Genomic DNA, 15,738 nt, shown 5'->3' on the forward strand with positions numbered 1-15,738 from the left:
TGTCCTTGACAACATGGTGGTTCTTCGGTCTCTGCCTTTGGGGACGGGAGTGCTCAATTGTTGTGCTTTCCTTTTCCCCAAACCAATTCGGTTGCGTCAATCAATCTAACGTCAGAGATAATATTACATTTAATAATTGTTAATTTTATTTTTTATTTTTTATACATTTGGTACTAGCAAGTATTTATCTATTTATAGCTCCATCTGGTTCCGATTCAACCATCCAACTAAATAGACTATTGGTTTGAGCTTCACATTAGGCAGCGCCGCAGCGAACAAGCATGGAGCGAAGTTCGTGGTTGCCAATACATATGAAACAAGAGTGTGCTTAAATTTGAAACTAATATGTTCTCTCAAGGGGTGAAATTGTAGTAAGTGATAGATAGGGTGTATAAAATGGAACTTGAGAGTACATAGTGATTTGTCTTTTATGTATTTAATTAACGACGGATAGCGTATACGCGGTTAGAGGCATGTCAAAAAGAAAGAATAGAATATAAATTGACCATTTGGCCGTTTAGGAAGCTTCAATAAATACAAATGTGACAAATGTCCATTCATAAAAATATATGCCATAACATTGGATAGATAGATAGATAGGTGTTACTACGTATTCATTATATACCCCACATTAAAATTTTCAACACATAACCTTACAACTATATCAGGTCAGGTCAATTTTATACCATGTATGAATAATGGACGCGGCTAGAGAATGAACAAAGTACTCGACGACTTGTCGTGACGCTCACTTATATGGCCTGTCTTGAACAAGTTAAATATTAAGTCGTGACTTAATGTAACAATTATCTACGAGATGGATAAAAATTATAGTTAAATTTGTTAGTGATCTATGCCGATACAGTAAAAAAAATATTCTTAAAAGATGAGAAAGATGTTAAATTATTCATGGCTAAAAACATTTGGTGCCTATAATTTTTATCTAAAATATTATACCTTCATATTCTATTCGTATGTTGTATCTGAAAAAATAATAATGGAATTTATTCACATTATAGTTTAATTAGTAAGTTATTACTTGGTTGTCAATGAGTTGATGGTAAAGTGGTAAAAGAGAGACTCGGTGTTTTATGTTACCCATGCTCGATTATTGTCCCTGCCATTTAGTTTATGCGGCACCTGTTGACCATGCGAGTAAACGGCGATCACTAGTTCAATCAATGAATTGAACGAATTTTATCTCACCGTGCTGTCGTGCATTTGGACGATTATATTCGATGTGATAAATTTTATTAGTAGTTCATTTGAAGGATTCATTGGACATATAACTTTGTTAAACCTTTGGACAATTACCAATCATGGAAAAAAAGTAGTTATTTTTATTGTATATCATGGTGTCATGCAAAACGAATTGAATAGATAATATTGTTATTTTAGACATTTAATTAGTACCAACTCTAAACTAAAAATAATACTTGTTATTACCTCGAGTTTAAGAATAATTTGGAAGAATTGAACAACAGGGTTTCTATAAATAGTATAGTTTTATTTCATACATGAAAAAAATATAAAATCTTGTAACTATCTAAAGCCGGTACTTCCATGGCTACGATGCAATAAATTATGAGCAATACTATCTCTAACTTGAACCGCATTTATGGATTTAACTCTTGCGTTTTCCTCGACCATAATCTCATCGTCAAACAAATCAAACTTCAACTCGTCGTCCATGGTCTCATTGTACATCTCACAAATGTTGTGCAAAACACAACATGCCCCTAACACCACTGGCAAATCTTGAAGCTTGACTTCGGTTCTTTTTTGTAAGCACGCCCATCTCCCTTTTAATCTCATAAATGCGTCCTTTGCTATTTGTTGTATCTCATCGGTTTTCTCATTAAATGAATGCTGACTCCATGTCTGGTTTAGGTGCGTGTATGGCACCAAAAGCCAGTCCAATAGTGGGTAGCTGGAGCTGCCCACTACAAATATGTTTTTCACATGACCCATATTGAATATTTGCGCAAGGGCTGACTTTTCCAAGATTTTGTCGTCAGACAATGAGCCAGGGTAGCCAATGCAGATGTCGGTGAACACGCCTCGTGAGTCAACCACGCCCTGGATGGTGGTCGAGTATGATGGTTTCTGATTCCGCTCGGTGTGCTTTTTGTTAAAGTACGCAGCTGGGGTGGTTTTCGGTGCGATTATCGAGACGTGTGTAGTGTAGATCGATCCAGAAACATTGGGTATGCCCGAAATTGACCCGAAATCGGTTTTAATTTGTTCAAGACGTTCCTTATCAGGCCATTGGAGGAACTTAGGCATTAAGACAGTCTTGATCGCAGCACAAACTTCAAGGACTAGTTTGTGACAAGTGGAAATACCAAGCCCAAACAAATTCGACACGGTTCTCAATGGTTCACCAGTTGCCAACCTGTACAAGCAGACAGCAACACGTTGACGAACAGGGATCGCCTGACGAAGCATAGTATCTTTTTTGGTAACCGCAGAGTCCAACTCGTCACAAATCATATTAAAAGTCGCTTTACTCATTCGAAACACTTTCTTAAACTCGTCGTCCGAACACTCATTACTAATGTAATACTCCCAAAACACCTTCGATCTTTCCTTCACCCACAACCGCCTCGGCCCTCCACTCGCCTCCTCAACCACAACCGCCTTCCCAGCCGGTGTTTTCCTAACTCTTTCTTCCGAATGATCCGACATTTCTGATGGAGCAAAATTCAAATTGGGTGTTTCTTGATCGTCAAGAAATGAGATGGTGTTTAGAATGTCTTTCAAGAAACTGTCTTCTTCATCGAATTTTCGACGTTTGTTATTCGGGTTGTCTTCAATGACAATATTATTATTATTATTATTATTACTGTCTAGTTCTTGAAAGAATGAGTAGAAGTAAGAGTAGTCTTCTTGGTTTGAGAATGGAATGGAAGTGATTTCCATGGATTGATTATTATTAATATATAAAGATGAATGTGAAAAGGTTGTTTGAAATAGAAGATGTGAACAGATGGAAGTGATTGTGGAAGTGAAGGTGTTGAAGATGAATATATACATGTTAGATGAATAATAATAAGCGTGTGAGCATTAATTAATTGAATTGAATAAAGATAACGTATGAACGCGTGGAAGGAGGTGACAGGAAGATTCATAAGACGAGTGAGTAGATAGTAGAAGCTTGTAGTGGAAATGTACTATTTATACCTTGAAGAATTAATAAATAAAGTTAAGAGTCCCTACATTCTTACAACTTGTTTTAATGAACAAATTTTGTAAAACTAGCCTTTTCTGGACGTGTTTTTTTCTGTGTAGTTACGTTCTTTTAAAATGTTTCATGTAAAGTTTCCCCTTCAAAAGTTGGATGTTTTTAAGGCATATTCATTGCGGGGTTGTTTTCCATACATGTCATATCAACCGTCACATTCAAATTTTTTTTATGATGTAACGTTCGCTTTCAAACATCCACTTACTAAAAGAATAGTATATACATATATTTGAAAATTTTAGTTGTGTGTATAGGGGTCTCACTCATCAACCCCTCTTGATGCTCAGAATTTTGGATGATTGCATGGGCGTCCATAAGTGGAAGTCACCTTCAACATTTTAGCGATGGAGATGCTCTTATGTAGCAAATAACCCTCTAGTCAAAATGAATGATCCTAATTCCTCGTGTTATGAACTTTTTTGTGTAGTACAGTATATGTAGTGACTATACAGGTTGTGAACAAGCTTGTAGCAAAGTTATAGATCGGTGTTTCTTCGGGTGTAGTAAATAAGTATGTATAGAAGTTCATAACATTTGACGGGAGTGTAGGTGGCAAATGCGTATGCTATTGCTTTACGCACAAAGAAAAGATACAGATAAGTTGAGCTATTACGCATGAGGTAGTTGAAAACAATTTCTTATGTAAACACATGCTTGTAACAATTATTCTGTAATGTATTTTCTATATATTAGTCATGTCCGATTAAACAAAATTGAAACTATGTTTGGTCGTATATGAAAAAAATATTAGCCATATAGCAAGACAGTTTTTCACAATAACGTACAAAATATTCATTTAACAAATATATAAAGTGAAAGCATAGTTATTTTATCATAAAAAAATATAATTGAAATATAGTTGTAATGCATGTTTGCCTATCCTTTATTGTTGTCAATATAATCAATTATCCATGTTTAAGACACATTACATGGGTTCACTCAAAGTTGTTATGTTTACCAAATGCAACATTTGAACATATTATGTTCATTGAGGGGGTGAAACTGAAATACGTGATAAACAAGGGGTTGAGACTTGAGATGGAACTACATAGAACAGTGACGTGTTTTCTTTTTTGTTTTAATGTAAATAAACAAGGATAGCGTAAACGCGGTTGGGAGCACGTTTAAAAGGAAGAATAACAATTGACCATCTCAGGAAGCTTCATTAAAGTACAAACATGTCCTCTTATAAAAACATAAACCAACAGTGGATATGTGTTGCTACGTCACTCATTATCCCCACATCAATTTTTCAACACTCAACTTTACTAATTCATTATTATTATTCATACCAATAAGGTATTAGGTTTACTCGTATTAAAGTGTTGGAATAAGAATTGTGTTTCTAAACTTCTAAGAGATTAAATTACATTACGTGACAAAAAGTAAAATATAAAAGTCGTTAAAAAAAGAATACGGAATGCATTATACTATTTGTAACATTTCTATCATATATAACCGGCATTGATCATGCAAGAGAGAGAGAAAAAAACTTTACTAATAAATGCTGTAAATAGCATATATAACCTTAAATCCTTAATCTATGTTAATACTGCATTTAACAAATAGTTTATAGTTTTAATCTTTAACTTATGATATACTATGTATGATACAAAAATATTTAGATGTCGTATTCTATTAAGTTTATTTCATTTTTCTTGAAAACTAAGTTGTATCTAACACTTTTTAGTAACGACAATGTTTTGGGGATAGAACCGGACGGGCCTACAATTGGTGGGTGGTTTCGTTGACCCTTTTGAAACCATTTTCAAAAGAAGTGGAGCTTCGGGAGGTCAATGACTGAAAAGCATGACTAATGACTGTGACAGGACCAAATCAACAATTGCATGTGACAATTGGCATTGGAGCGACAAGGGCAACCGAAACATTTATCGACTTATCATACTAATGAAAAACGATGTTTGAGAGAGCGACAAGTGTGATATACGTTTTATGTAAGAGATAGTAACGTTTTTACAAGTTTTAAACTTATATTGTAGTTTTGTATTTTCTTCAAGGGGTGAAAATGAACGATAGAGTGATGTTTGCTTGGTTTAATTATAAACGTGGATAGCGAGTATACGCGGTTGGGGTCACGTTTTAAAAAAACATCATATCCGACTCTTCTAATAAAAGAAAATAATTGTGACACGTGTCATTTTGTGATTAAACCTTATAATTTTTTTCCCTCCAAAACTAAAATCTTAATTGACCTAATTTATGTCATAAATGAATAATTATTCACTTTTCATTTACGCTCTATTTATATTATCTCTATATATTTTTATAAAAATAAATATTAACTTATTATTTAATATATATTCTAAAATATTTGGTGAAATCCAAAAATCAACAAAAAATCATATTCGTTAAAGATTGAAAAGAATATAATTTCCAATGTTATCATTAACGTATTATACTATGTATATTGTTGAAGATTGTAAATAAAAAAAACTCGAATAGCTTTCATTCTACAAAACCATTTTTTAATCATTTAAATTATAATATATGTTTAAAAGTCTATCCATTTTTAAAATCTCCATTTATCTATTATTATTATTATTATTATTATTATTAGTATTAGTATTAGTATTATAAATTGTCATATGATTTATAAATTATAAACATATGTTATAAATCAATCCATTTATTTTTCGGTTAATTTAGTAAACTATATATATGTTAAAATGTAAGGATAGTAAATACCAATCACTTTCATATATAACAAAGTTTATCATATTTAATTTATTGGTTTTTTTTCAAGGATTTTTTTGGGTTTTCTTGTGGAACTTTAATTTGATTTTTACAGGTCAAAAGCTGGTAAATAGATTGTTTGTTACAAGTTAACTACATTTGGTTCAAAATTTGTTACGGGTCAAAAATGGGAGCTTTGAGAATTTTTAAAAGTTTGAGAATGCCAATATATTTTTCATCAAATTTGTTACAGGTTAAAAGTGTTGACTTTTAAAATGTCAAACAGATGAAAATTAGATTTTTAAACATGATTCGGGTTTCAAATTTATTTTCAATGGCATTTTTGGAAATAAATAAAAAGTTCGGGATTTGGCAAATTGACTATTTTTCTCTCGACTATTAGAATTAAAGAAAAGATAGCGAACACTACCAGCATGCAACCCAGGTCTATCAATGCTTCTAACTTTTACCAAATATGAAACATGTGTGTCAGCATTAACGTTTTCTTCATTGGTGATCAGAACGTTGTATAGGAAGCATGTCATGCAAAATTATTCTCAAATGAAACAGAATATTCATAAAACTGAATGAGTTAACATGTTATTTTTTATGTTGTCATTATGACAAAGTCGAGAAGTCCCCTAAAACTTATCAAAATCTTTCTCGTGTTGTAGCTCAGAAAAATAAAGTTCTTGAAAAACATCTATCATTACAGTTTAATGTTCTCATTACCTTCTATGGGTGGTAAGTTGATAAATATACCAATAAAGGTAACTTTCCATCTGTATTTAGGTTGAGTGGTCAGAATTACTATTGTATGGGAAGCCTTCTTTTCCGAAATTAGTTCATAACTAAATTTCTTTCAATTATACATATATGATATTGAGAATGACATTTTCAGTAGAATGTGCGTTCTTGGATATGTTTTTGTATGTGCATTTTATTTAAGTTCATTTAAAAAAAATTCATTATGTGATATAAAAAAATCAATTTATGCACACATAATACATAATATAGATACAAACATAGATGTAATACATTTTTTTTCATATACGCTATGTAATTATTTGCTTACTTGTAATTTTATAATTTGGATCATCCCGTGTGTTACACGGGATCTAAAACTAGTTAAATTATAGTTGACTCTTTGACCATCTCAAGAAGCTTCATGAAATACAAAATGTCCCCAAATAAAACAAAATAAAAACCATTATTCCACGTCGAACTTTTTCAACACACAAGTTTAGAAACATAGCATGTGTTATAATATTTGTAACACCTAGGTCAATTTTATATTTTACTAGTGGTCACAAGACATTAAGCTTTGTCAAAATGCTTGATTAAAAAATACGAACACGCTTTAAACGTATTAGTTGCGAGTGAAAGAAAAGTTTTACATTTAAAAGCGTCCGATTGAAAGATATTCATGATAAGTGACATGCTCAAAAATTAAAAGTGTATTCATGAAGCAAAGGACATATTCGTAAGCTCCTTATCAACTAGGCGTGTATTGTATTTGAAGTTATAATGGAATTTATAAGCGCTTATAACTCAATGGTATATTTAAATTATACAATTTAAAAAGTTATTAAAGAAAAAACCAACAAAATGTAATAAATTATTGCTTAAGAAAGAATTTTCTACTTTTACAAATTACTTTTAAGCTAAGCTACTCCTACTAAAATTTACTTATACGTATTCAATCGTAAACATAGCATGTGGCTAGAACATAAATTTATATATTCTTAGTTATTGTATATTGTGTAATCAAATAAGCTAGTTTTTTTATACTATTTTGTCTACTTTCATACTTCTAGATTGAAAACTAAGTTATACTTAAGACACGTTTATTATTTATTTTATGAATCAAACAAATAATTACTTTTAAACTTAAATTCTGATTCTTCGAGCGAGTAACATAGCATGTGAGAAAGCAATTTATTAGTTTAAAAAATGAATAAGGAAAAGGTAAAAGAAAATAATATATTGAAACGTTACTATCGCAAGGGTATAAATATGATATAAGGTGTCAACAAAATGGTCAACATATAAATAGACTTTACATAAAATGATAAAAAAGGACAATCACTGTTTTGTAAATTCTGTTGTTTCCTGGAACATATGTTTCCAACAACCATAATTAACTTAATTTGACCACATGCTAATTGCTCAATAAGTTATTATTGGCTTTAGAGCACATTGAAGGTGAGTTAGGGTCTAAAAGAACAAGATAAGGCTTAGCTTGTAATTATTATAATTGAAAGATTATATTTCATAGAAACATCCAAACGATTTACAATAAAGTGGCAGGTAAGCGGGCAAAAGTTTTTTATTATTATTTTTTTGAAAAATATAAGAACTACTAAATTTTGTTTGTATTGTTCACTATTCACATCCAACATTTGGTATATCTCGATTGATCTAGTAATTTTTGTTTAGGAGTGTAAATTAATCGAGTTGTTCGTGAGTTATTCGAAACGGGTATTGCTAAAAAAGGTTTTAATCGAAACTAGTTTAAACAAGTTTGCTCCTAAGTTGCAGTTAAATGAGCCCATCTTCTAATACTAATTTTGACTAGACTTGAAAGTTGAAAGTAGATCACTATTTATATCACTTTAATAATATTGTTGTGTATAAAAACACGATTAAAAAAAGTAACTAATGATATTAACTCTGTTATAAATAAAATAGTGACAAACCTACTGTTGCGATTGAGATGCGGGAATTTGGTTGAAATTATAGAGCGATAAGAAAACTCGGTTAAAAAATAAACCTAAAAATTCTAGGAATATATGAAAATTTATAACAAAAGGAAATTAGAAAAAAACGGGGGATACGGGTTGAGCCCGGGACCTGTAGCGTAATTGTTTAAAGAAAAGAATTATATAAGTCTACGAGTCATATAGTAACTATATTAATGTTTAGGGATAAAAACATAAAGTGGTTAAAGGAAAAAAAAAAACAAAATTGTGGCCTACTCAAAGAAAGCCAGTTGCCCAAGTGTGATTTACCATAACCGATAAAGCATGCTAAGCTATTTGGAGGCGACACATGTCTTTGGGACGATGTAGACCTGACAAAATTGTTTCTACACTTTGTAGATTAAAAATTATTCGTATTTAATTTTATTTTTTTCACATATTGCTGTTTCAAGCCCATTATTGGCTAGCACTATCACATAAGTGGTGTTGTTGCCTGTCTTTGCTAAGAAACATCATATTTCGAATAAAACGCCAACCCAAATTGCAATCAGTTATTATGGACTCATAAATATTTTGGTAGCGCTTTTGTTACCGATGGTGATTGATGGGAGTCCACTGGGCCGTATGGTAGTTGATGAAGGGAAGATGATGGGCTCGGTTTTATAATATATTTTGTAACAAAAAGAATAGTCCTTAGATATAGTTAATTACATAAATGGTCCTCATTCTAGAAAATTAAAGGTTATTTTAGTCTATTTACCGTAAACTTACAACGTATTACTTTACCTAATCTAGAGGTGTTCATCGGTTCGGTTATCAATTTGATTTGTTCAGTTATGAGATTTTTTTAAAATCAAACTAGTCTCTTAAAAGTAAAGGCCATGATAAAAAATTGAAGCATAAATTGAATACATAATTCAGTTTTTTATTATAATCAAATCGAAAATCGAATTCTGATTCAGATTCAGTTTTTTCGATTACGAATACAATTCAATTTTTGGTTTTTCTAAACACCCCTAAGTCAAATCTAAAAAATTGACGCAAACTACCCTCAGATTTGGAAGAAATAAGAGATAGGTCTGGTACAAACAAGTGGTGTTGAATCTCTGAAACCGAACATAACAACATAAGACAAACAAACACTTGACACGAGTTCATCATCCGCCATGGCTGTTCACCTTCCTTCATCTTCAACTCTTGTTCCTCACACCAAGGTGACTGCCTTGTTTTATGATACACTGATTTATTTATCTATCATTTGAAATAATATGAATTGATGCGTGGATTATTAAAAAAATATATAATATGAACTGGATTTGAGGTTATTGATATGTCTTAATATAAAACCAAATTGAAAATCTTTACTCACAACTTTAGCTTCATGTATGTATTGTAGCTCAGGCATATGACACTGGTGTGTGCAGTGTTCACTGTTCGGTTTGGTTTTGGGTTAAAACCGAACCAAAAACTAAAAATTCGGGTTTTAAAATTCTAGAGATCGTTCGGTTTCGGTTTTTTCGGCTTCATTTTTTTGGTTTTGCCATTTGAGCATGAAAATAATTTTGCCCCAAAATAATGAATTTGGGTGCAAATCATTTTGTTAGTTAATAACTAGTTGATTATTATACATTTAAGTTTGCACATTTATTAAGTTCTTATAAATAACTTAAAAAATAAAATTAAAAATTAAAAATCTTTAAATTCGGCTCAGTTGGTATTTTTTTTATTTTGTTTTTTACTACATTCAAAACCAAAACCGAACCGTAAGCTCGGTTTGTGCAAAAACATAAAACCAAGCCGTCGGTTTTTGCTTTGGTTCTGTTTGGTCGGTTTGCACACGAGACATTCACTAATGGTTTTTCTGCTACCTAATTATAGTTGAACCGTGCTACTATTTGCCCCATTACTGTAAATATACCAGCAAGGGAGAATATTATCCAAAAGGTACTTGCAAACAGAAGGCATTTTGTGCTTACAAAAGCTAAAACATCGTTAGAGGCAGATATACATGAAAAAGATTCAGTTACCTCTGAAGCCGTTGATAACGAGAATGGTAAATCTTTCAATCTTTGTTGGTTTCAAGCTGTTCTTTTAAATTTTAAGTTTTAACTCTCGTAGCCATCCGTGCAGATTTTGGAGTCGTAAATCTTCACCATGTGGGAATACTATGCGAAAACCTCGAGCGATCACTTCAGTTTTACCAGAACCTATTGGGTATGTTGCATTTTCCTTATATATAATATTTCTGGTTTATAAAAAAAAAATAATCTTTTTTATGTTTTATACAATCAGGTCTGAAGATAAATGAGGCAAGACCTCATGATAAGCTTCCATATAGAGGCGCATGGCTCTGGGTCGGTTCCGAGATGATTCACTTAATGGAACTGCCAAATCCTGACCCTGCAACTGGCAGGCCCGAACATGGAGGGCGAGATCGCCATACTTGCATCGCAATTCGTGACGTCTCAAAGCTAAAAACTATATTAGATAAAGCCGGTAATTATTATTCTTGCATCTCCTATATGTTTTTTTTGTAGGATCAGGTCCAATTTAAGAATTTTGTTTTCAGGTATTCCTTACACCCTTAGCCGCTCGGGAAGACCAGCAATCTTTACCCGAGACCCTGATACAAACGCGCTTGAATTCACACAGATTGATTGAAGGATTATGCAGAATATACATAAAATGTTTATGCGGTTTCTGAAGATATGTATAGTAGCTTAATAAGATCTCCATACAGAACATGTATGTATACAGACCGATGCATTCATAATAATAAAACAATCATATTTATTATGTCCCAAACCCATAATTACAGCTGGATTTAAATATTTGAGAACAAATGATATTCAAGATAAGTCATAACTGCAGAGAAATGAAATGGTTTATAAACACTTGGGTTTTAGAGACATGGAGAACAAATGTCTCATGTTGAACTCTTTGGGGATGCTGACTGTAACCGCCAGTCTTGTATGGCTGACCGCAACGTGTGATTGGGAGTTAACGTCTTATGCTGTAGCCGTTGTTTTGTCATGGGTGATGCGTTTTGTCTTTCAAGCCATATTTTTATAGCTCTATGTTCATATGTAAAACCATCAGCAGCAATGTGAGGGTCATCCATTATTTCCTATATTGACAAAGAAATCGAATTTGTAATAACAATAATCAACATATTATATCCTTTTATATAAGCATATATTATTATAATTTATACCTGAACAATTGGACAATAAAAGTGACTAGGAGCATCACTCTTGTTTTTCCCAATCTTTTTACTCATATCACCAAACTCATGAAGTTTCTTCAAAACCGGGAGTACTTCGGTGTCAAGATCGGGTCTATCCCTGCACCGAAGACTACAGCATTTAAGCCCTAACTGAGTCAACTCGGCCACTTCAGCTACTGGCCAATCGGGTATCGACTCATCCAATATGTCGAACAATGTACCACAACTAACAGCCGATTCAACTTTCGATATAACTGTTTTCGGTGAAAGTAATGTTAACAGTTGCAAAATTATAACTCCGAGAGCATACACATCTGACTTTGGTCTAACCGTGCCAGTCCTATGATACTCGGGGTCAATATAATACATAGTACCCGCAAGAATAGAATCCTTGTACTCTGTTATATAATCAGGGACCACGTCTGTAACTAGTTTTGCCATTCCCACATCTCCAATTTTGCTGACAAAGTTTCGGTCAAGCAAGATATTCCCGGGTTTTAGATCACGGTGTATTATGGGTTCGGGTTTTGAGTTGTGTAAGAATGCAAGGGCACAGGCTACTTCAAAAGCTATACGAAAACGAGTGTACCAAGAAAGATGATATTTAGGGTTTTTTTTGGAGATAAAGTCCTCTAAGCTTCCGTTTTCCATGTATTCATATATTAGACAACCTTTTTCGGGGCACGCTCCAAGAAGTTGAACAATGTGTGGATGGCTTAGTTGACTCAAAACCTCGACCTGCGTAAAACCAATAAAATGATGTAAATGCTAACAAATTAACAAGTTAATTGTGGGGGTGTCTGGATGCATGGTTTTGGGAGTGAATGAGAATTTGACACCGCTATGTGATTGAACTTGCATAGTCGTGTGCATTCAACCAGTATCGATATTATATTAACTAGAAGCATATAAAGAATTCAATTCAAACCTCTCTTAAAAACTCGCGTTTCTTTTCAGATGTATCTGAAGAAAGAACTTTGATTGCAACCATGGTATGATCAAGGCTACATTTGTAGACTTTACCATATGCTCCTTCACCAATCACCTTGCTTTTCGAAAACAATTCTGTAGCCTTTTCAATCTCGCCAATTGCGTATCTTTTGTAGCGTTTGTCGCCAACAAGTAACGCATCAACAATCTGTTGTTTCTCTGAAGATTCCTTTGAAGCTTTTATTTCTGCTATTTCTCTTTCATGTGCCTCTTTTTCGAGATCTCATGCCATTTCAATTTCTTTAATTGCTTCCAGATGCTTTTGTTTTTCTTCAGCAGCAATTTTTCGGTATTTTTCTTCACGTTCTGCTAAAGAATTCATTCTTTTCATTTCTTCATTTCTATCAAAAGAAATCATTTGAACCTGCACATGGTAATGTTTCATCTTTCATAAAAGTCCACATTTTTATTTTGCTTTTTAGTCCGGTTTGGGTCATTTTGTTCAGTTGATGTAAAAAACGTTAGTATTTTATGCAAAAACAACCATTTCTTCCAGTAAATTGTTCTGAATGAAAACAAAATTTAAGATTTCTTGCAGCAACAAAGAGTAATTATGAAATCAATACTTTCATAAATTTTTCCCATGATGAAGAAATTGAAAGATGATCTGATCATTTGATAATTTGGGCTATGTTTTATTTGTTTTAGAGGTGGCCGTTCGGACCCATTCATATACAAATGGGTCAATTTGGGTTATGTTTTATCTGTAACACGCCAAATAGGTTAAGCTAAAAGATTAAACTAAAAAGGAAACAGGCCAAACGGATTAATTAAATGTATAAACCTTCTAAATCTCTTAACTAAAAAAAAGAAAAATTATACGTTTTTATAATCATATTTAACAGATAACCTACTACCATATTTACAAGAAAGTGTTTGCGGGTCAGCTCAGCCGAACCACGACTGTTTGACCCAGAACTGTTTTGACCCATTGACCAACCACCATTTTTTATCCTAGTATGATTCATGGTTCCTGCAAATGTATAAAAACAAAGCAAAACTCCTAACCTTCTTTTGTGTATGGACAAGCTCATCACAAGCCTGATTGTACATACTGACAGCATTTTGTAACTCAAGCCTTAGTTTTTCTACTTCACCCTGTAAGTTTGACTGCAAAAAGATATTTACATGTGTTAACATTAAAATAAGAATGATATAAAGTAACGACAAATTTATAAAGCACCTGATCAGAACGTGTAGAAGACAGAGAACTTCTGTTTGTCACTCCGGACTGCAAAATTGCATCACCCAAGCTCCTCATGGGAGTGCTGGTCATAGTACTAGAATTGATTGAAGCTTTCTCATGGTTTGATATTTGAGAATTTAAACGAGTAATGTCAGTCACAGATGACGGGGCATATGCACTTTCCATATCGTACTCGTTAGAAGAACAGCTTCCACACCATAGGTAACTCATGCCACACGACATCCCAGCCATGGAAACGCTCTCTGTAGTTAACACCAATATGTAATTTTGTCTATTACTTGTTTAATCAATAATTAGTGTTCCATCATATATGATTAACAAATTTATCAGTAACGACGGTGTAGAGTTTACATTTAAGTCAACTGTGATCACCTGAATCAGAGATGAGACCGTCTCTGGACACAACATATACATCTATGGTTCTTGGAGCAAGTTTTAGAAAGGACGAGGGTACTGACTTCCTAAAAGCAAACATTAGAAGTTAAAATTAATAATTCCGATACATAATGGGTTTTGGGTTTTGCCTGTTTAAACAACTTATGTTACGAACAGAAGGAGGTAATCAATTTACGGAAAACAACTTATTTCATGTTAAGGATAGACGTTTATAACAATCAGCAATCTAATCAGCTTATTGAAAACAACTCAGTTCTTTCTAAATTAAGCATATAACCACAATCACGTTTATTTATCCAAACGCTCAAAAATGCTTATCTGCTTTTAGAAAACAATAAGCAAAAAAGTAGTTTAAATAAACGAGCCCAAAAACTCCTTTATTAAAGATAAAAATGAATAGTGATAGTATACCCTTTGAGCCAACTGGAAGAGCATGAACCAAGAACCAAACTATTAATCCCTGACTCAGATGCATATCCTACAAGACCTGATGCAGGGTCATCAGCTTCCAGCACCAAAGTTTCTATCTGCAAAATAGAAGTGTTTAGTTACAACAAGACAACCAGTAAAAGATTAACTAGATTTTTAGCACAAAATATTAATGTGCTTTTACTTTTATTGTGTTTTAGTCGTTTTTTTAGTCCTTTTGTACAATGAGTGATCAAAAATGTTCTTTTGCCTCGTTTGGGTCAGTGTGATTGTGGGCTTGTTATGAAAGTTTTTGTCCGGTTTGAGTCATCAATAAAATATCCTATAAAACTTTGAGAACCCAAATGAGGCAAAAATCCAATCTTTTAGTGACTTGTATGCATAAAAAAGGTATAATGACAAAAAAAGAAGCACCTTTTTGCCTTTGCAGAGTTTCTTGAAAGGTATAAATACTTCTTCAGCTTGTGATTTCATGTCTTTCATATACATGGCCACCACATTAGCATCTAGCTCCATAATAGAGACTTGTTTTCCTGCTGCAGATGATAAATGCTCAAGATTTTAAATACGAAAATCATATATGTTGCTTCTTCGTTGCTAGATAAACACAACTTGTTTTTCAAATGTTACATGGAAGTTAGAATATTTCCTTTCCAAAAGATTTTTAGGTTTGTCATCATTAGAAGTATACTGATGACATTACCTAGGATCTACAAGATCTCTACATTTCTTTCTCGAATGATACTTCGATATCTGGTAAACAATCGAATAATTTTAGCTGTGTCGATTTCATCAAAGGAGAGGGGTAACATACTAACATTCCTCCTTGTGGTAAAAAAGATTCAGAGTA

At 32.8% G+C, this 15,738-nt stretch overlaps 1 protein-coding gene and 1 pseudogene across 2 annotated transcripts; one reads left to right on the plus strand and one right to left on the minus strand.

Moving 5' to 3' along the window:
- The first annotated feature begins 9,669 nt into the window (after positions 1–9,669).
- On the plus strand, positions 9,670–11,437 carry LOC143596842 (uncharacterized). Its single transcript, XM_077075510.1, has 5 exons — positions 9,670–9,854; positions 10,519–10,693; positions 10,771–10,854; positions 10,933–11,136; positions 11,210–11,437. Exons 1-5 carry the CDS (start codon positions 9,807–9,809, stop codon positions 11,299–11,301), a joined length of 603 nt encoding a protein of 200 aa, XP_076931625.1. The 5' UTR covers positions 9,670–9,806; the 3' UTR covers positions 11,302–11,437.
- A 31-nt stretch (positions 11,438–11,468) lies between these two features.
- Positions 11,469–14,999, minus strand: LOC143596841 (U-box domain-containing protein 34-like; annotated as a pseudogene). The gene is made up of 7 exons (XR_013146790.1): positions 14,871–14,999; positions 14,436–14,524; positions 14,040–14,305; positions 13,865–13,966; positions 12,795–13,220; positions 11,855–12,604; positions 11,469–11,767 (listed from the first exon to the last, which is right to left on the minus strand). The product of XR_013146790.1 is annotated as a U-box domain-containing protein 34-like (transcript).
- Between the last annotated feature and the right edge of the window lie 739 nt (positions 15,000–15,738).

This window comes from Bidens hawaiensis, unplaced genomic scaffold (assembly GCF_021521415.1).
Source record: "Bidens hawaiensis isolate Kalapana, Puna unplaced genomic scaffold, B.hawaiensis_p1.1 tig00047074_1, whole genome shotgun sequence".
NCBI classification, from domain to species: Eukaryota; Viridiplantae; Streptophyta; class Magnoliopsida; order Asterales; family Asteraceae; genus Bidens; species Bidens hawaiensis.